Source organism: Phodopus roborovskii, unplaced genomic scaffold (genome assembly GCF_943737965.1).
Source record: "Phodopus roborovskii unplaced genomic scaffold, PHOROB, whole genome shotgun sequence".
NCBI classification, from domain to species: domain Eukaryota; kingdom Metazoa; phylum Chordata; class Mammalia; order Rodentia; family Cricetidae; genus Phodopus; species Phodopus roborovskii.
In genome coordinates this window covers 36,050,830-36,068,174 of record NW_026126525.1, presented here as the reverse complement: position 1 = coordinate 36,068,174, position 17,345 = coordinate 36,050,830, and the positions used below count along the sequence as shown (strand labels likewise).

The following is a 17,345-nucleotide window of genomic DNA, read 5'->3' as shown; positions in this document are numbered from 1 at the left end:
TTTTTGGAAGCACAGACTTGGAATCTGTACCTTAAGTAATCCTTCCACAGTTAGAAAACAAAACTCATTTTTAATCTTAGAATCTTGCACAAATCTTCATTTGCAGTAGTCACTTAATATGTGTACTATGATGATCAAACAAATATTGCCTAGTTCAGACAGACCAGATTTCAGTTCTGCATAATAGCACTGATGTTTTTCAGCACTTATAGGACTATGAGGGTTTAAATGATAAGACTGCAGCTGAGACTCTTTAGCTATATCCCTGTTTCCTATGGAATTTCTGGAGACAGTAAAAACCTTTCAGTCAGAGTCATGTGTAAGACTGGTAGAAGGACATTACTGGCTGGAACAATCAGGAATGAACAGTGATGATGCTAAGGTAATGGACTTGCAACGCTGTGACAGAACCTGAGATAAACAACTCAAGAAGACTGACTCACTTCAGAGGTTTTTACTCAACCACAGTGGGAAGGCAGCGCCAGAGCACAGCCTTTGCCCTCACTCACACTGGCTTGGGAGCTTGATCAGCTCAGCTCAAACCACCAACACTTTTTGTTAATTGAGAAAAGCTGGCCAGAAGTAAAACTTGGTCTTCCTGTACTTGAATGATATTTATTTGATCAGCACAACAGATCAGGTGACAACCGTGACGTCAGGAGGACAGGAAGGAGGCAGGAAAGGCATGCCCCAAGAGACACACCTCCTACTTCCTTCAATCAGAATCCAGTTCTGTCAGCTTCCAATTGTTCATTAAAAATATTAGTCCATCCATAGATTAAACTATTGATCAGATCAGAGAGAAACCTTAAGTTCTAGTCACAGGTAGGAAAAAAAATCTCTTAGAGACACACCTACAGATGTACTTTACTTATCTCTTGGCATCTTTCAATCCAATCAAATTGGTAGTCAAGATTAATTGTCACTGTTGGCAGTCAATCTCAAAATATTATTGGAAAATTTGACTGTGGAAATAAGAACACAGTATGTACTAAGCTGAGTTTGGGGAAAGAGAAACACAAAGATTAACATATCTAAATTATCTGAACCAGGGGAAGGTTCTACAGTCATTTAAAAATAATGTTAGAAAAAAGCTGACAGTGAATGTAGGGAGGCTAATATTTCAAATTAACAGTAATTTTGGTCTTTTCAAAATGAAAGAAAGAGAATATAGAAAGCTGTCAAGCGATGATGAGATAAAGAGTAACTTATTTATATTATGGTCTTTAATTCACATTGGATTTTGAATATATCTACATATATAAAAATAAAATCCTTGTAAATCATCCCTTCCTTTTGTCTAGACTGCTCAGAGTTCACTGCTATCTGCTCTCCCTCACTCCTCACAAATCCAGATGCTAAATTCTGATACCTCTAAAGTATCTAGCCACCATGCCACCATCCTCTCTTTCCCATTTCACCTGCCAAGTTTCCAGTGCAAATTTAAGAAATAGCTTCCTCTTTAGCTTCTATGCTTTAAGTCTCATCTCCTGAATGCATCTTTTATAATAATAACAGAATTATCTCCCTAAATATGTAAAATCAAATAAATAAACAAGAAGGGATACAACACATTTGGAACATGGATGCTTGGAGTACAGTACTTGGAATCTGTACTTGGGTGCTTACAGCTCTGTAGACTTAGGCAGGTTATTTTTCAATGTCCTAGTACATAAGTATGACAGCAGCATTGCCAGTCACTGAACATTGAACTGTGTGCACAACAGTCCTAAGAACTGATACTCTCCCACTGACCAGATGAGAAAAGAGCACAAAGGCATAGACATTAAACTGCTCAGCTATCCAGCCACCTGTGGTGGAAGCATTCAATCATTTCATCTTATAGTCTCACGGAAGAACCTTACTCCTTGTTATATAGGGCAGTGGCCATCCAGTAAGGGGTACAGATCGGCACAGAGAAGCATAGAAACTTGGGCATCTTTGTTGAAGCCCTTCTTTCACTTGGCCAGGCTTTTTCTCATCCTCTCCCCTTCTTCCTCTTTTCACATCTAGGTCCAGAACCATATGAAATGAGTTCCTATTCCTACGCACAATGTCTTTTCCTGTCTCAGGTATTCCTTCAATGTATGCACATGTTAAATATTGGTTAAATATTCTACCTTCTCTGCAGACCCTTTCATGTCAGAGCTATTGTTCCATGTCTGTAGGAACCACTCACAGATCCCTAGATTTGTAACAATTGCTGCCTAATTCTGTCTTGGCTTTTCACCATTCAGGGACACATCTGCATGCTTCACTTGAATAGGCATTCTCCGAGTCAAGGTATTCTTATCCTGTCTAGACTGCTGAAGACTTGCTTGATTTTAGTACTGAAAGGCCTGAGTCTATAACCTGAACATACAATACAGAGCAAAGCCTACAGATAGTCTGTAGGCCATCCATGGAACAGTAAAGAACTTTGGTTACCCCTAATAAATGAATCTTTAAAGGTTTCTTCAGATTACCTGAGATTCTCACTATCTTTCATCTTACATTCAGGGTTTCTTATTGCATTCATCCCTGTGTCTATGGTGAGGACCAATCCAGATCCCCTCTCCAAACACCCAACATTTCCAGACATTCAAGTAGGTAAATGGGATTTGTATGTAATCTGCAAGCATCATCCCATATATTTAATGTAAATGCTGGAAAGAGCAGTTGAAACGCTTCTGTAAAGTACTGGGTAGGGAAGGAAGAAAAACAAAACATTCTTGGTCTGTAATAAGCAATCTTCACTAACATGCTGCTGGATCTGTTCCTTTGTTTCATAAACTGTGCATAATTATGGTATGCAAAACCTTCAGATATTCTTGCTATGAAGGATTTAAAAATATCTGCTCCACATTTTCAAAATATGTTTTCCATGTACAGTAATTATCTCATGTAAAATGTGAAAAACTTAAGATAATCAATTTAAATTTAGACTGTCTCTCTTAGGGTTGACTTTGACAGTGCTGTAGTGTTACCTCGGGATACTTCCTACTAGGACAAGATCCAATTCTGATTGTTGGAAGTTTATCAGGGCTAGATAGGCACTTGACTTCATAGAACATTTTGGAGGATGTATAAGAGAAGATATTTTAAAACTGTAGGACACCAACCCCCATTTGTACAAGTTGGTTATTGAAATAAATCTCTAAGCTCTGCAGAGAGCACCAGGCTTGTGCCAGAAGTGAAAAGTCATACCACAAGATGATAAAACAAGATAAAACATAGACGACTCTGTAGGAGCCAGATGTAGTGGTGCACATCTGTAACACTAGAACCTAGGAAGTCGTGGCAGGTGAATTAAAAGACCAGACCAACTGGTAAGCTATATGGTTGGCCTACTCTCAAAATATTAAGGGCTGGGGAGGGAGCTCAGTGGTAGAATGCTTGACTAGCATGCTGATGGACCTGGTTCAACTCCCAAAAGTTTAAAGTCATAAGACCTAGTTGTTCATTACTGCAATCCCAGATACTTAGGGGGTTGAGTCAAATGGCCTGTAAATTCTGGATCAGCAAGATAGCTCAGATAAGTCTGCCCATTAATGGAACTCTGTGTGAACACAGGGAGTAAAATGGGTGAAAGCACATGCTTAGAATCTCCAGGACAGAGTTTTCCATTTCTTTCCACTTTTTAGAAAGAGTCCTACAGAGCCAGATGACAATGCAGGGCTGAGTGTCTGTAATCCTACTATTAAGAGGTATAAGAAGGAAGAACACAAATTCAAGATCAGCTTGCACTCCACAGTGGGACAGTCTCAAGGAAAGTAAAGTAAAGGAAAGGAAAGGAAAGGAAAGAAAAGGAAAGGAAAGGAAAGGAAAGGAAAGGAAAGGAAAGGGGAAAAAGAAAAAAAAAAAGAGAAAAGAAAAGAAAAAACCCAAGGCAATGGATGGTGGCAAATCCTGTAATCCAAGCAATTGGAAGGTGGAGACAGGAGGATTAGGAGTTCAAGATTGGCTTTGGCTACATTCTGAGTTCTACCCAGGGTGGGCTACATAAGACCCTGCCTCAAAAATCCAAACCAAGCAACCAAACAAACAAACAAACAAACAAGCAAGCAAACTAATAAAATGTTCTACACACACACACACACACACACAAATAAATACATCATTTTTATTACTGGGTCTGGGGTGTACTCAGTTTTTTTGCCTAGTATGTGTGAGATCCTGAATGTGATCTTCAGTACCAAAAGCATACACCAATGATAAATGTTATAAAATTAAATTGCATCAAGCCAAAAAATAATAGCTTTTTTACTTATTATTACTAAAAAAGACTACTATATTAATTTACAAAGTATGCATATCAATTAAAAACTTCTATAAACTCTGATAAAAATAGGTAAATAATTTAGCCTGGTAATAAGTATGGAGTAATCAGTTTTGCTTGTAAGGAACTGAAAAATGAATAGAGAAGTTGAGAGTTTTTAATCTATCAGATTGGAAAAAAATTTAAAAAACACAAAATACTGACAATTGTATAAGAACACAAGACTTCTTATGTATTAATTTGGAGATTCAAACTGCTGTTACTTTTGTTATATGCAATTTAGCAATATTTACCAAATTTTAAAATGTACATTTCTAGCTACCAGTCTGGGGGTCCATTAGCTCCCCCTTGTTCAGATCAGCTGTCTCTGTGAGTTTCTGTAGACTGGTCTTGACCTCATTTTCTTATCACTCCTCCCTCTCTGCAAATGTGGGTCTCAGAAGGCCTAGGCAGTCTAAGGGGCCTCTGACAGTGGAACCAGGATGTATCCCTGGTGCATGAAAGGATTTTGGAAGCACATTCCCCATGGAGGGATATTACCTTAGCCTAGTCCCTACTCTAAATGACTTGACAGATTTTGTTGACCCCTCCTGGAAGGTATCACCCTCCCTGTGGAGTTGGGAGGAGGGAATGGGATGGGAGGAGGGTCAGGGGGCATTGGAGGGATGGAGGGAGAGGGAACTGGGATCAATATGTAAAATAAGAAAATATTATGTGTATATATATATATATATATATATATATATATATGAAAAAGGAAAAAAAAAAAACAAGAAAACAAAAAATCAAGCATTTCTAACCAGAAGCCAGGGGATCATGAGTTCAAGGCAAGCCTGGGATTTACAGTAAGTCTCAGACTATTTAGTTAGATACTGGGAACCAGTCTCAATCAAAACAAATGAAGAAAAGCACATTTCTTTGACTTATCACTTCCGCTGCCAACAAACCAAAGTTAGAAATCAATTCAAGACATACCTCGATGGCTGGGTATGTGGCTCATTAACAGAGCACTTATCCTTCCTTGCAAATACACTTCTTAGAGTTTTATCCCATGCACTGCAAGGAAACATCTTCACAGAAGTTAGCTAATTGCAATTTATTTTTGCAATGTAAAGAAATAAAAATAATTAGGCTACCTGTTGAGAGATGACTGGTAATGGAATCATAGCATATGATTATTTAATGAGAACAATGTTCACAGGGATATCAGTAAGAAATATTGGGAGAGAGAGAAAGAAATATGCAGTGTTCTTTAGGGCATGCATTGTTAGACACATATACATATAAATGTTTTTATGAAAAAAAATAAGAAATTAAAAAGTGGTTCCACTAGGGAGAGGAACTAGGTGTGTATCAAAGGGGTATGTGGAATAGAGAATTTTTATGTTTTTCTGAACTTATGGAAAGTTATAATCATGCCCCTTGGTTTTTTTTCCTCACACACCTTTTCTCTCTCTTTCTCCCTCTCTCCCCCCTTTCTTCTGTTTATCCTCCTCCTTTTATACAACATGAGTAACAGGTCCCTGTTATGAGCAGTTTCCACCAGCCTGCTCCCAGAGCCGGGTCAATCCCAAATAACACACAGAGGTGCTGTATTAGATATAAAGCTGTTGGCCTGTTAATAGCATTTTGTATTGGCTAGCTCTATTTTAAATATTAATCCATTTCTATTAATCTAAGTGTTTCCACATGGTCTTTCTTATCTTACAAGAGAGAGGAGCCAGACCTCTTCTCTCAAGTCCCTACATCTTGACTCCTCTACTACAACTCCCAGAATCCTCCTTGTCTCCTAGTCCCACCTATCTTGCTTTCCTATTGGCCATCAGGGCTTTATTCATTACCCAGTAAGAGAAACATATTTACAGACTGACATCTCTCTTCAGAACCCAGAGACTTTTCCATGCTAGCAAGTATACTACTGAACAACAAACTCAGCCATATTTTTTCTTGAAAACATTTATTAATCATGGAGTGAACCTTCTTCTCAGCACCACATGGAACCCTCTCTAAAACTGACCACATACTTGGAAATGTAGTAAACCTGAACAGATTAAAAATAAATAAATAAATAAATGGAATAACCCCATGTATCTTATCAGACCACCATGCTTTAATGTTAGAATTCAACAACAACACAAATTGTAGAAACCCTACAAATTCATGGAAACTGAGAAATACATAATTGCATCATTCCTGGGTCAAGGAAGAAATAAAGAAAGAAATTAAAGACTTCCTAGAATTCAATGAGAATGAAGACACAGCACACCCAAATTTATGTCATCAAATGTCACCCAACCAAAAAAAGCCCAGGGCCAGATGGCTTCAGTACAGAATTCTAATGTGAATTCAAAGAACAGCTAATACCAATACTCCTCAAAGTGTTCCACACAATAGCAGCAGAAGGGGTCATTGCCAAACTCTTTTTGCAAGGCTACAATTACCTTGGTACCCACGCCACACAAAAACACAACTAAGAAAGCGAACTACAGACCAATATCCCTCATGAACATTAATGCTAGTTAACAGGCCAACAGCTTTATATCTAATACAGCATCTCTGTGTGTTATTTGGGATTGACCCGGCTCTCTGGGAGCAGAAATACTCAACAAAATACTGGCAAATAGAATCCAAGAACACATCAGAGAAATCATCCACCATGACCAAGTAGGCTTCACCCAGGGATGCAGGGATGGTTCAACATACAAAAATACATCAATGCAATCCACCATATAAATAAACTGATAAAGAAAAACCACATGATCATTTCACTAGATGCTGAAAAAGCCTTTGACAAAATCCAACATCCCTTCATGATTAAGGTCTTCAAGAAATCAGAAATAACAGGGACCTTGGTCTCCTAAACATAATAAAAGCAATATACAGTAAACCAACAGCTAACATCAAACTAAATGGAAAGAAACTCAAAATGATTCCTCTAAAATCAGGAACAAGACAAGGTTGTCTACTCTCTCCATGTCTCTTCGATATTATACTTGAATTTCTAACTAGAGCAATAAGACAACAAAAGGAAACACAAATTAGAAAGGAAGAAGTCAAACTTTCACTATTTGCAGTGATATGATAGTTTACATAAGTGACCCTAAAAACTCTACCAAGGAACTACCTTGAGCAAAAAGGCAGAATGGAAGATTAACTAAAAAAATCAGTAGCTCTATCTATACAGACGATAAATGGGCTGAGAAAGAAAGCAGAGAAACATCACCTTTTCCAACAGCCACAAAGAACATAAAATATATTGGAGGTAACACTAACCAAACAAGTGAAAGACCTAGATAGAAAGAACTTTGAGCCTTTCAAAAAAAGAAATTATACAAGATACCAGAAAATGGAAAGATCTCCCATGCTCTTGGATAGACAGGAGCAACATGGTAAAAATGGCAATCTTGCCAAAAGCAATCTAGAGATTCAATGCAATCCCCCTCAAAATAACAGCACAGTTCTTCACAGACCTTGAAAAAATGATACACAAATTTATGTTGAAAAGCAAAAGACCCAGGAGAGCCAAAATAACCCTGTACAATAAAAGGAACTTCTGGGGGGATCACCATCCCTGACTTCAAGCTCTATTATAGAACTATAGTCCTGAAAACAGCTTGGTATTGCCACAAAAATAGACAGGTATAGCAATGAAATCAAATTGAAAACCCTGACATTAATCCACACACCTATGAACACCAGATTTTTTGACAAAGCAGCTACAATTATTCAATGGAAAAAAGAAAACATCACCAACAAAGGGTGCTGGCATAACTGGATACTGACTTGTAGAAGAGTGCAGATAGATCCATATTTACTGCCATGCTCAAAACTTAAGTCCAAATTGATCAATGAACTCAACATAAAGCCAGCCCCACTGAAATCTTAGAAGAGAAAGTGGGAGGTACCCTCGATCCAATTAGTACCGGAGATTGCTTCCTGGATATAATACCAGTATCGACACTGATATTGACAATTAATAAATGGGTCCTCCAGAAGCTGAGAAGCTTCTGTAAGGCAAAGGACACAGTCAACAAGACAAAACAGCAGCCCACAGAATTAGAAAAGATACTCACCAACCCCACATCTGGCAGAGGGCTGATCTCCAAAATATACAAAATACTCAAGAAGCTAGTCACCAAAACACCAAATAGTCCCATTAAAAAGTGGGGTACAGAACTAAATAGAAAATTTTCAATAGAGGAATCTAAAATGGCTGAAACACACTTTAAAAAGTGTTCAACACCCTTAGCCTTCAGAGAAATGCAAATAAAAACAACTCTGAGATTCCATCTTACTCCTTCAGAATGGCTACAATTAAAACCACCAATGACAGTTTATGCTGGAGAGGATGTGAAGAAAGGGGTATACTCCTCCACTGCTGGTGAGAGTACAAACTTGTACAGCCACTTGGAAGATCAGTATGGTGGTTCCTCGGGAAAATTGGGATCAGTCTACCACAAGATTCAGCAATTCTACTCCTAGGCATATACCCAAACGATGCACACTCATACAACAAGGATGTCTGTTCAACTATGTTCATAGCAGCATTATTTGTAATTGCCAGAAACTGGAAGTAACCTAAATGCCTCTCAACTGAGAATGGATGGAGTAAATGTGGTACATTTACACAATGGAGTACCAATCAGCTGAAAAAAAAAATAGTGGAATCTTGAAAGTTGTAGACAAATGGGTGGAACTACAAGAAACTTTCCTGAGTGGTGTGACCCAGCCTCAAAAAGACAAACATAGTATGTACTCACTCATATATGAATTTTAGACATAGAGCAAAGGATCACTGACTTACATTCCATGTGGCCAGAGAAGCTAGGAATCAAGGAGGATCTTAAGAGAGACATACATGGTCCCTCACGGAAGGGAAAAGGGACAAGATCTCCTGAGCAAATTGGCAGCATATGGGGAGAGGAAAGGGTATTAGAAGAAAGAGAAGGAGAGAAGAGGAGGGGAGAGGAGAATATGAGGGAACACGAAAATTGAGCCAGGGAAAGAATAGATGAGAGCAAGAAAAGAAAAGAGATACCATAAATGAGGGAGCAATTATAGCTATAAAGAGAAATCTGGCACTATAGAAATGTCCAGAGATCTAGAAAGATGACCCCAACTAACCATCTAAGCAACATTGGAGAGGCTACCTTAAATGCCCTTCCCCAATAATGAGATTGACTACATTATATGCCATCCTAGAGCCTTCATCCAGTAGCTGATGGAAGCAGAAGCAGATACCCACAGCTAAACACTAAGATGAACTCCTGGAATCCAGTTGCAGAGAGGGAGAAGTGTTAAGCAAAGGGGTCAAGAACAAGTTGCAGAAACCCACAGAATCAGCTGACCTGAATAAGGGGGAACTCATGGACTCCAGACTGATAGCTGGGAAACCAGCATAGGACTAACCTAGACCCCCTGAACGTGGGTCTCAGTTAGAAGGCCTGGGCACTCGGTACCTCTGACAGTAGAACTAGGATGTATCACTGGTGCATGAAAGGACTTCGGGAGCACCTTCCCCATGCAAGGATACTCCCTTAGTCTAGAGACATAAGGGAAGGCCTAGGCCCTACCCCAATTGACTTGACAGATTTTGATGATCCCTCCTGGAAGGCCTTATTCTTCCTGGGGAGTGGATGGGGAATGGGACTGGGGGTGGGTATGGGAGGGTGGGAGGGAGAGGGAACTGTGATATGTAAAATAAGAAAAAAAAATCCTAAAAAAAAAAAAATGTACAGGCTGGAAAACCCCAGAAACAGCTGATGTGAACAAGGGGGAGCTCATGGACCCCAGACTGATAGCTGGAAACCAGCATAGGACCGACCCAGACCCCCTTAATGTGTGTCTTAGTTAGGAGACCTGGGCAGTCTATGGAACATCTAACAATGGAACCAGGATGTATCCCTAGTGCACGAACAGATGTTAGGAGTCCATTCCCTATGGAGGGATACTCCCTTAGCCTAGAGACTCGGGGAGGGGGGGGAGCCTTGGCTCTACAGCACATAACTTGACAGATTTTGAGGATCCCTCATGGAAGGCCTCAACTGCCCTGGGGAGTGGGTGGGATATGGGATTAGGGTCTGTGATGGGTATGGAAGTATGGGAGGGAGAGGGAACTGGGATCGATAAATAAAATAAGAAAAAATATTAAATAAAAAATTTAAAAAAATAGATAATGGAGAGATTGAAGCAGGGGTGGGAATACAATAACACCCTTGTTGTCTTACTACCAGTTTTTTTAATTTATTATTTTACATGTCGATCCCAGTTCCCTCTCCCTCCCTCCCTCCCTTTTACCCTCTCTGCCCCCTCACATGCACCCTGAACTATCAGACAGTTTTAAAGGCAGAGGCTGAAACTGCCCCTTTAGAAGTCTCCTCTGCCATCTGCCTATTTGCTTTAACCCTTTCTCCTGTTTCTCAGAGCCTATCTCTACACTCCATAGTTTTTTCCCACGACCTTCTTACATGCATTCCAATGCCCACTTTATTTGATTTATAGACAATTTCCTGATTTATGTCTATTGATGAATACAGTGCTCTATACATAGTCCTATTCTTTTATTTCATTTATTTACTTTTAGACCCACACAATTCAGCATTTTTATCATTGTTAACATTGTTCTATGAATACATTGCATGCTTGAGTGCTAAACACTTAGTAGAACTTGGGTCTATTAGTTATAACTTTGTTCCTTATAATTAAATTTGATCTATATAATATCCAGCATATCTATTATAAGTCTTTGTTTTTAACTAGGTCAGCTATAATTTTACAGATATTGAAGTTGCTCATGTGAGTACCGGTATACTTTTACATGTCATTTATTACTGCGTGAGCATTGGAATTTGCCTTAGAATGAGGAACACACACATAGAAAGGTTGAAAGCACTGATAAGGGTCAAGAATAAAATGTGTATCTATGACAGGAGGCACTTGTACTGTGAGAAATGGACCAGGACAGTTAGAGATGACCTTTATAGCAATTTGTGAATCTTCCCCTACTCTGTAAATGATATTTAAAAAGTCAATAAGAGTTACCGCAGTACTAACACATCAAGAATTAGCTCCACTCAGTATTCATTAAAACAGAAACACTTGTATATGGAGGTTATCACCACCTCCACAATCAGCTTTATATTCGTGAGTTCTCTATTTCAAAAATAGGTTGTGAATTTACCAATTGCTAAAATCTGTATGCATTCAAGATTATAGACAACAAGGTCTAACACAGACACGCAGGCCCACTCTTCCACTTATAACGGTTAGGGGTCATCATCCATCACATTGGGGTTTAGCAGGGCTTCACTTACGTCATATAGGTGAGAAATGTGCTCAGGGGTTCCAAGGAATGGTTCCGGAAGTAGTCAAATTCTCTGCAGAGCTTTTTCCTCATCTCTGTGTCAATTTTGGAAACAGTGAGAGGGTTTGTTTCATTGGCCAGGAAGTTGCCATACTCAGTGGTCTGGAGGTGAATTTTCAGATCTGAAATCCAAAGAACCCCCAAGTCAATTTAAATTTGGAGAGGTGTTTGTGGTAACTTTAGGGTGAAGACATATTCCCTATCTCCTTAGACTAGAGTGCTGATCTCTAAAAAAGAAAAAAAATTTCAGTGTAAATATCAATACTGTAACACACCATAAGAATTTCAAATTACCCAAGAAACAGTATTATTTCACAAAGCTAAAAGCATGTAGGCAAACAAAAAGCCTAGACCAGAGCCATTAACCTTAAAGGTCAGGTTAACAGGACCTGGAATCAATTGAAAGACATTCCTCTGAGCTGATGACTTCCTAGTTATCCAAGAGGAGAAGGCTCTCCCCTACCCTAAGCTGCATCTTCTGGTGGAGGCTCAGATACATAGAGGTCTGAGAAAGTGTCCTTTTCTGGACAGTCTTCACTTTATGCTGGTAATGTGTGTCTATTCTGTTGCCTCTGTAACCATCATTGTTGTCATTCTGTCAACTCAGGATGAGGGGACTCTCCAGGAATCTTTTTGATTCCTTGCATTGGGACTGCTATAGCATCCAGTTTCATGGTCTGAGCAGCAACAGGATTGTCACCCTTTTCATCATGCAGAGGGCCACTCAGACCCTATGAGTTATAAGCCATTCTAGTGGAGTCCCTATTACAATTTACACTCATTCTGTCAGTTCTCTTCCTATATAGAACCGTCACTAATACAGATGGCTTTGCTTTGGCCAATTTTAATCTTTAGTAAATGGTTTGAGAAATACTAATTCTCTGTCCAACTTGAGGAAAAGAAGAGACTAGTAACAGCTGACAGATATAGAGTGAGATGGGCATCCCTCATGGCTCAATTCTAGTGTCCTTTAGTTACAGACAAAAAAAAAAGTTGAAGTTCAGGGGGCCAAAATGGAGGAGTTAGAAACAGGTTGTCTTGGAACTAGAAGACATTTTACTCCCAAAACCAAACATCATCACTGCACCATTCATTGGTTTGTGTTGTAGAGAACTGAACTAAATTCCAATTCATTTTAATTGTCTATTATTCCTCAAAAGGCTATATCATACTCTTGCTACTGTTGATCCCACCGCAATCTCTAGGATCATGTAAGTAAACTGGTATTCAAAGCCATGTTTAATTGACTTCAAAATCATTTCAAAGTTGTAATTGGGCTATCGATCCATGCAATCATTATTACATACTCTGAAAAGCCAGTTTTTCTGAGACAAAATTATTTAAGCCCACTGATCTGAATTTGAAAACACTTTGCTAATACTTCTGGCATAGCACCTGCTGTATTTTGAATGTTCCCTGTAAGGCTAACCTGGTGGTGCTGTTTGGAGAGACCAGAATTGAGGCTTATTTAATGGAAGAGGATTACTTGGAATTTGCCTTGAAGTTGACATCCATCTCTGGTTCTGGTCTATGCCTAAACTGCTTTCTTCACTGTGGTATGCTGACCACATTTAAGACCATTTGTTGCTTTTGTAAGAGCAGGATTCAGTTCCCAGCAGCTACAGGAGGGCATTGGCAGGACTGAGCAGTCTAAGGGACCTCAGACAGTGGAGGCAGGATGTATCCCTGGTGCACAAAAGGAACTTGCAAACACATCCCCCATGGAGGGATAACTGCCTTAATCTAGAGACATGAGAGAAGCCCTAGTCCCTACTTCACATGACCTGTCAGATCTACATGACCCCAACTGGATGGCATTCCCCTACATATGGAATTGGGGGGGATGGGAAGGGAAGGTGGTTAGGGTGCACGTGAGAGGGCAGAGAGGGTAAAAGTGAGGGAGGGAGGGAGGGAGGGAGGAAAGGAGGGAGGGAGGGAGGAAGGGAGAGAGGGAGGGAAGAAGAGGGAACTGGGATCAACGTGTAAAATAATAAATTAAAAATAAATAAATAAATAATGCTTTGACTCCAAAATTTAAGTTCAAGGACAAGTTACTGGGGAAAAGGATTTCTATTTTTGTTTCCACAGAAAATGAAAAGATGTGGATTCCTTCCAGACTAATGTGGTTTGATCAAGCCAGACCACCTGAAACAGAGTACCAGGTGATCCTACATTCAAAACAGCTGGACAAAACAGCCTTGCAGACTACAGCCAGAATTTCTGCCTTTTCTTAAAATCCCCCATGACAGCGCCCCTTACCAGCAGGAAGTAGTTTGGAAAGAACGATGCCCAAATTCCCAAATATTGTCTATAAATGTTTGTTTTCATTTAAATGAACTTGGTTATAAATAAATAAATAAGTAAAATTATTAAAAATAAATAAATAAAATATAAAGTGTCTAAAAAAAAAGATATAGGGCATTGGATTCTTTTTCAGTGTTTTGAGTAGATTTTTCTCAAAGTTGCTCTTTACTGAATCAATTACATCTGTAACTCAGTTTTAGGAAATTACATTTCATTCCAAGCCTTGTTTGTCATTATGGCGGTGCAGAATTTTATGGAACTATGCGGTTTGTATTTTCACTACGAAAGATTATTTGCCAACATGAGCGACACAAATGGTGGCATTTCTTTCAAAACCATATTTTGCTCAGTGACATATGTTTCTTCTAAGCTAAATAACTTTCAAACCTTTTCCCTGCCAATGAGAAGCTTCAGTGAAATATTTCCTTTGCTTCAGACCCTGGAGGAATCTTGGGATGCTGGAGCCCTGGAAAATGAAATAAGAGACCCCTTTCCTTCACCAGCACCAATATGATCCACATCCAGACATTTGCACAGTGCTCAGGGTTGTATAGTTTTCAAAATGGGTTCACGATATTTCTTCTCTTGCATTTCCCTAAATGCTCATCTCAATAGGTGTGCCAGCAATAGGCTTTGCAACCACATACATCGCAATAAGGATAAACAGGCTTCTTTACTGTAGAAACTGAAAAGCTTTAATGGAATCATTTAATGGATTACTTCTTTGTAAAGAGCAGGACACAGACCTTTCAAGCCACTAAGAAACAAAAGAGCTGCTTTCAGAGCATATGTGGAGAGATCACACTACCATTTAATTAATAGAAGTAGTGTCTTTTCTTTATTAAATAAGGAAATATGACGTCAGTTTTGCAGACTGTGGTATCCCAATGTACTAAGTAAATGTAATAGTTTCTTAACAGCAATAGAAAAGAAATCTATTAGACCATTTTAATGAATGGTAGAGTATTTCATAAAGTGGTAGGTATGTATGTATGCCTGAATACATGTTTGTCAGACTGTAAAACACTTCTTCTGAGGTTGGAAACTAGCCCTCATGAAAGGAATGATCCAAAGCCAGGTGGCTAGTGAATAAGGAAGTATCTTCATTATTATTATCTGTTGTGGTTTAAATAGGTATGATCCCCATAGATCCATGTGTTTGAATGCTTGGCTCATAGTGAGTGACACTATTAGGAGATTTGGCCTTGTTGGAGGAAGTGTGTCACTGTGGGGTGGGCTTTGAGGTCTCATATGCTCAAACTATGTCCAATATGATATACAGTCTCCTTCCTCTGCCTACAGATCAAGATGTAGAATGCTCATCTCCTTCTTCAGCACCATGTCTGCCTGCACACCACCATGTCCCACTATGATGATAATGGACTACACCTCTGAAACTTCAAGCCAGCCCTAATTAAATGTTTTTCTTTATAAGAGTTACTATGATCATGGTGTCTCTTCACAGTGATAGAAACCCTAAGACACATGTTCGTCGATTGGCAGATATTTTAGAAAATTATTTTGTCTTGTGAAACTTGCTATTTGGGCCTGCTTCTAATATTTAAAATTGAAAGTTGGGTGTGCTAATATGTCTGTAATCCTAGCACTCTGGAGGCAGAGGTGGGAAGCTCAAGAATTTGATACCAACTTGGACTACCTAGGGAGATTCTAAGGCAACAAACAGAAAGGAACATCTCTTCTCTCTTAGAAGTTACTCAAAGAAGGCACCTTCAGACACACCCATTATCCAGGGTACTGTTACAGCCATTGGACCCTTCCCATTTTCCAACTCTGCTAGTGCTGACCTTAAGGAGGTCTGCTTATCTCTCTCAATTTAATTTTCTGATCCAGAAAATACTAGAAAACTTACATGTCATGAGTAAGGCCCTGGGTATCATCTCCAGTACCATGTGTGTGCAAATATATACACAAACAGACACACATAATACACACAGAGAGAGAATATAGGGTCTATACAATCAGACTATGGCAAGGGTTAAATCAAACAATAGTTGTGATTTAATCAACAGTTTAAAAAAGGCAACTGCAGTATATGAAGAGGCAGTATATAGAAACTACTTCAAAATGTTAATTTTTTTCCTCTGTGTATTTGTCTACTTCCTAAACAGTTTGATTCTCCAAGAACTTTGACTTTTATCCTCTAAATGGGGAATTTCCCAACTGATGTACACAGTTCCAGCACTAGATTTAATAATTATCTAGATTTTAATACACATATTTATCATGGCTTCAATATGGAATATTCCCCACAGGCTCTTGGGTTTGAAAACTTGGTGGAACTGTTTGGGAGAGTGTAGAAATTTGGGTGATGGAGTCTAATGGGTAAATCTAGTTTGTAAGCCCATTGGCAGAAGTCCTGGAAAATTACAGCCATTTCTCTGCTTCTAATCCTAAAAATGGGAGCAGACCACACCCAAGCTCGTGTCATATTGACTGACCCATTGTGTCTTCTGTGACAAGATAGACTGGTAGTTCCTTAAAATGTGAGACAGAAAGACCTTCTTTCCTTAAGTTGTGTATGTCAGATTTTTTTTCACAATTTTTAGAAAGGTAATTAATATAAAACCAGACACCACTTCATTTATTTTGCTAACTTATTATTATTCATATTGCATTAAAACTTCATAATTCTATTTGGTGCTTTAGTATATTAAATGTTTTTTTCCTCAGTCCTTCCTTCCCTCCCTCCCTTCTCTTCCTTCTCTCTCCTCTCTTCTCCCTCCCTGTCTTTTCCTCCTCCTCCATCCCCTACCCCCTCTCTCCAACTCTTCATCTTTTGCTTCCTCATTGATCCCTTTCTAGGGTCTTGGCTTATTTTACACGTAGGCAAAGCTAACTTTGAGCTCAACAGCCTTATGCCTCAGCCTCCCAACTGCTGGAATTATAGGCACCTCCTACATCTATTCATCAGTTTCCACTTCCACCTTTTCTTATTTTGGATGATCATCTGACACTGAGATTCTTTTGCCAATCTATTAATTGATTTTCCTAATGCTCTTAATGAACCACTGGCATACAATTTACTGTTTCCTAAGAACTGTTTCCATCTTATCCTGCTCTTACAAAGTGGCTTATAAAAGTCACTTGGTATTAAAAGTAATTTAAAACAAGATTTATAGATGTATAGAGTATTTTAGCACTAATAAGATGATTTTAATATGTATCATCTCTTAAATTTTCATTTGTCCTCATTTCTTTTTTTAATTTATTTTTCTTATTTTACATATCGATCCCAGTTCCCTCTCCCATACCCCCCACCACCACCCTCCCATCCCATTCCCCACACACACTCTCCACAGGGAGGATGATGACTTCCAGGAGGGATCAACAAAATCTGTCAAGTCATTTTGAGTAGTGACTTGGTCTTCTCTCCTGCCTCTAGGTTAGGGGAGTATCCCT

General features: G+C 39.0%; 1 protein-coding gene across 1 annotated transcript in view; it reads right to left on the bottom strand.

Annotated features, from left to right (window-relative positions):
• The window catches only part of Atp6v0d2 (ATPase H+ transporting V0 subunit d2), a 45,975-nt gene that overhangs the window by 21,313 nt on the left and 7,317 nt on the right, over nucleotides 1-17,345 (bottom strand). The window contains exon 2 of the mRNA XM_051198412.1: nucleotides 11,572-11,743. Coding sequence (XP_051054369.1) covers nucleotides 11,572-11,743 — 172 coding nt within the window. The remainder of the gene's footprint in view (nucleotides 1-11,571; nucleotides 11,744-17,345) is intronic.